Source organism: Platichthys flesus, chromosome 10 (assembly GCF_949316205.1).
Source record: "Platichthys flesus chromosome 10, fPlaFle2.1, whole genome shotgun sequence".
Lineage (NCBI taxonomy): Eukaryota > Metazoa > Chordata > Actinopteri > Pleuronectiformes > Pleuronectidae > Platichthys > Platichthys flesus.
In genome coordinates, this window is record NC_084954.1 from 14095957 (window position 1) to 14100790 (window position 4834).

Consider the following 4834-nt stretch of genomic DNA (forward strand, 5'->3'; position numbering starts at 1 on the left):
CAGCACTCATAAATATCAGTCCCCTAAACATGCCTGATTTTTTTCATCAAGATCCATTCTCTTATTATTCTCTGAGAAATCAAGGAAAATTTTGAAAAACACATCTCACAATTGTTAAATAAAGTGAAATAAAACAAACAACAATTTACGGGTTCTTCCCCGACCCGACGTCCTTCCGCAAGGTTTTGTTGAAATCTTTCCAGTAGTTTTTGCATAATTTTACTAACAAACAAACAAACAAAAAAATGGGAAGGGATGAAAACACAGGCTACTTGACAGAGGTAACAAAGTTATCATTTATCTTTATGGAACCTTAACGTGAAATGTTACTTGCGCAAAAATCCAACTAGGTTCAGCACTCAACTAAAATGCTCTTATTTACATTCCACTTCTCCTACTGGGCCAAAAAACATGTGCCAAACCCAATCTGCAACCGAAACAGTGGCAGAAGAAACCAAATGAAACCACTCCAGGGATGTGATACAAATTGGGCTGACAAGCGTAGATTATTCAAATATAACCTGATTTGACTCACCCCAGCCAACCTCCCTCCCCCGTAACAGTCTCTGATAGGGTGACCCCCCACCCCCTCACCCACCCCCCCGCCCAAAGTTAAAGTGCTAAGTGTTAAAGAAGTGCCATTCATTTTCAGCCTTTTGAAATTCACACCTTTTATTAGACATGACATCAGTTTAGGAGATGCAGGGCTGCTCACTGAGTGTGTGAATCTGAACGATGTGTTCGTTCAGGACCCAAAAAAATGACACAGCAGTCAAGAGTACAGCGCGGCCCGTGTTAAATATTGATGAGTGCAGCTCGCGGCTGCTTAACGCTGATGCACCGAGTCACAGGCTGCTTGTAAGGCGGGGGGGGGGGGGGGGAACAAGGGCATGCCGGGCCTGTAACCCACATTAAAGTTTTACAACAACACCGAGACCAGACATCATGATCTATTATTATCTCTTTGACCTCTCTCGCCTTTATGATTCTCTTCGGCTGATATACACATCCCACAGATTCAGGTCGGAATCAGTACAAAATTGTTTATTGGACGTTCATTGTACAAGCTTTTAGTGGCACGGCAGAGTACAAACTGTAGCAGACAGGGTCATTGTGACTCATTGGTTAGCTTCTATCACCATACAGGTTATTGCACAGTGTTATGTGAGCTAAGGCAGTTTGATTAGTGGCTTTTACACAAGTCGTTGGATATAGCAGCATCATGCAGGATTTCAGAGCACATGAATGTAATGATATGCACATTGTATTTGTATTGAGCTGAAATATATAATAAAGTCCAGTACATATTTGTGTTTAGGGGGATGTTGACCACACAGCTGCTTCATCATTTCTCCCCATCAGCACTGAAAAGGACATTTAGTCATCACCAGCCAGTTTATATTGCATTTCGGGAGACATTCCACTAAATAGCCTCATATAAATAACAACATTGTGTTTATGGGCGACCACATCGAAGCTTTCATGACATCTTTTTCTGCCACTTACATGACACAGTATATTTTCAGGTTTTCTCATTCGCTTAGACTTCCAGGTTTCGAGGAGCGAAATCTTCTTTGTGCTGAGAAATTACTTTTATTCTTAGTAAGGATGCATAGTTTTAATACATTAACCAATGCTTTTTTTCCCTATGAAATAACTTTCACAAATGTCAGCAGAAGTTACAAGCTTATCGTTTGCATTTTTGGGGGGTTAATCAAAAGCTATAAAAAAAATCCTCTGTCATACAAGGTATACATATTTATTCCAGAAGACATACCTCATACTGCTTTTCTTAAATTGCTGAAACCACAGTCTCACAGCTTTTTCCTCCCCTGAGTTTGGCAGCGATCTTGTAATCTAAAGGTTTCAGTGTTAAACCATACGAGCAATTTAAAGACAGGTCCTCGTCGGGGCATTTCTCAAAGTTGCACTGGTGGAGCAGAATCGCGACGAACAAAAAGATCTCAACTTTGGCGATCTGGTCCCCGATGCACCTTCTCTTCCCTGCTGAGAAGATCATAACATCGTTTGTGAGGTCCTTGTCCAGGGAGCCACTTTCATCCAGGAAGCGCGAGGGGTCAAAGTCTTGTGGGTCCTTCCACTTTAGGGGGTCGTGATTGACGGACCACTGATTGATGAAGACCACCGTGTCTTTGGGGATGTGAACGCCCTCAACGGTGACGTCTGAGGTCGTGGAGTGGGGGATGGTGACTGGGACGAAGCTGGTGTAGCGCATAGTCTCATAGATGAAGGAGTCCAGGTACGTGAGGCTGCTCCTGTCCTCGATCGATGGCAGTCTGTCCGGGCCCACCACTTTGTCTATGAGATCATGGAGTTTGGTTTGAATTTCAGGGTGTTTTGCCAGAAGAAGGACGATCCAGTGAAGAGCCGTAGAGACAGTGTCCAGGCCTGCGCCGATCAGATCGGACACCAGCGCTTCAGCGTGACCTGGGGTGAGCCCGTTATCGCTGTCAGAGTTGTCAATGTTGCCGATAAACGCATCGCTCATGTCCCTCGTCACCTCTGGATCAAATGTCTCTCTATGCTCCTTCACTTTGCTCTGGACAAACATGAAATATTCTTTGTTCAGGACTTTGAATTTTTTAAAGACACTGCGAACCGGATTAGGGAAAGACTGAAGCCATGGCATCACATCTACAAGGCTGCCGGCCCCGATCGTCTGTCCGAACTGATCTATATGCTTTAACAAGGCTCTAAACTCAACGTCCTCGTGTCCATATCGTTTTCCAAAGCACAATGCACAAATCACATTAGCTGCAGACACTGTCAGCTCATGAGCAGGGTTGAAATAATGGCCGTGAGCGCTGAGTTGAAGGAAACTCTCAACTAGCTCTGTGGCCTCTGCCACAATTTGCTGCTCAAAGGCTTTCTTGGTCTGGCTGTTGGCGGATGAGAACGCTCTAATTGTTGATTGAGCAATTTTCCGATGCATCTTCCACTGTTTGCTGTAATTGGAGAAAGTTACACTTTTCCCCCCTGACACAAACTGAAATGAGACAAAGTTGGGTCTGCCTGCAAACTCTGTGCTGTGCTCAATCAGAGCCTGACGGATCGCCCTGTGTCCATTGAGAACCACAATGTCACTGCAGCCGAGTCGTATCTGGTACACGTTGCCGTACTTTTTGGCCAGCCTGGCGAAGGTGATGTGCGGCATCTGGCCCAGCTGCATGGCGTTGCCCACCACGGGCCAGGCGAAGGGTCCCGGCAGTCGTCTCTTGAGCCGGAGGTTTCTGACCCACAGACAGGCTTCCAGACAGAAGAGGAAAACGAAGGAGGCCACCAGAGCCGGCTGGACCTGTCCACTCCATTCCCTGATGATGCTGCTGCCCTTCACACCGAACTCAGAGTCCACTTGAGCCATTGTGCTGTGCTGTAGTTTGTCATCCACTGCTTCAAATAAAGGGAAAATTGCACTTAAAATGCGAAAAACAATTCAAAGAAACAGTTTAAAATGGAATAAATACAGATCTTTACTTTTCAGATGGATAAAATAGCCATACCAAATGAAAGGGGTTCCAAGCACCGCTCACATGCTGTCTCACTCCCCCTCCTCCACAGAAGCTGGGTTGAGAAGGGCTCGATCAGCTCCACTGGTTAGCACTGGTGCAGCACGTCTTCAGATGACCACCTCAGAAGAATGCAGATTCAAGCCTTAACACTTCTCTTATATGTATCTCTACAGTGGGAGGGGTCAGCGACTCAGGTTTTTATTATCTCTCCCCTCCCATTTTGACCCCAGCCTGCAGACCGTAGTCCTACTCCTTCTCAGGCCTCCCTCCAGCACTGTCCCATCTAGGACGAGGAGGGGAGCAGCTACTTAATGGAACCTGTTTGGCAAAAAAAATAAGGATTTATAGTTGTGCTGCCAAAGAGCATAACAGAGACAGTTTTAAAGATTAACAACCCTACATGTCATGTGGGGCCTAAATGTTTTTGTCACATTTTGACACATAAAAATTATAATAATAATACTAATAATACTAATAATACTACTAATACTAATACTACTACTACTACTAATAATAATAATTATAATAATAATAATAATAAAAATAATAATAATAATAGTAATACATGTGTAAAGGGGAACTTGTGGTGGAATGGATGCATTTTTAAGTGGGAGCATAAAGTGTTAATAGTGGACAATGAGCTGGAGTTGATTTTTTCCTCTGGGTTTACATGTTTTTGCTCTTTGCTGTTTCCTATGGACTTTCCGTGACCATTTAAAACATGATTTGGTTTCTGTTATTTACAGCCAAGCTGTTAATTATAACCATACAGAGAAAACAGGGCTCTGGGATATCACCATGAAAGCTATGGGTTTTAAGAGTCAAACACTGAACAGATACAAACAGCACAACTTATTCTGCTCCATAAAAATACATTTGCAGCCTTATTGTTGGCATAATGGCCCTTTAAAGATATTGTAGCCGTGAGGGTTGCGGCTGCATCAGAATAGTTTTGAGGAGTCTGGCTGTAAATCTGCTTGTAGGCTGGTGATTGCGTAACCAAAAGAGGAACTTTAAAAAAGCATCCGATTTAGTTTTAGTGATATTTGGCCCAGTCAAGTCTTCTAGCAGTTTCCTATTTGAGAACAATGAGTTACGACAGACATTTAAACAATGGTTGAATCCTAATGTCACAAAGTTGTCACGTCTAGTATCTGGACGGTGGCAACAGGGGCGAAGAAAACTACTTTCATATCACAGCCAGAGACGTGATGTGCACATAGCTGAGCAGGCCTACAGGAATATGGTGATGTTTTTTGCTCAGCTTCTTTCTTGAGGATAGAAGGACAATCAAAGAATCACAC

The 4834-nt window shown here is 43.7% G+C and overlaps 1 protein-coding gene across 2 annotated transcripts; it reads right to left on the reverse strand.

Annotated features, from left to right (window-relative positions):
* Positions 1-1028: 1028 nt before the first annotated feature.
* LOC133961439 (cytochrome P450 1B1-like) lies at positions 1029-3646 on the reverse strand. Of its 2 annotated transcripts, none has more exons than XM_062396541.1 (2): positions 3522-3646; positions 1029-3408 (listed from the first exon to the last, which is right to left on the reverse strand). In XM_062396541.1, exon 2 carries the CDS (start codon positions 3380-3382, stop codon positions 1793-1795), a length of 1590 nt encoding a protein of 529 aa, XP_062252525.1. In that variant the 5' UTR covers positions 3383-3408; positions 3522-3646; the 3' UTR covers positions 1029-1792. The 2 variants fall into 2 exon arrangements, with proteins under 2 accessions (XP_062252525.1, XP_062252524.1); XM_062396540.1 differs by having other exon boundaries at positions 1029-3411; positions 3522-3638.
* Positions 3647-4834: the final 1188 nt, after the last annotated feature.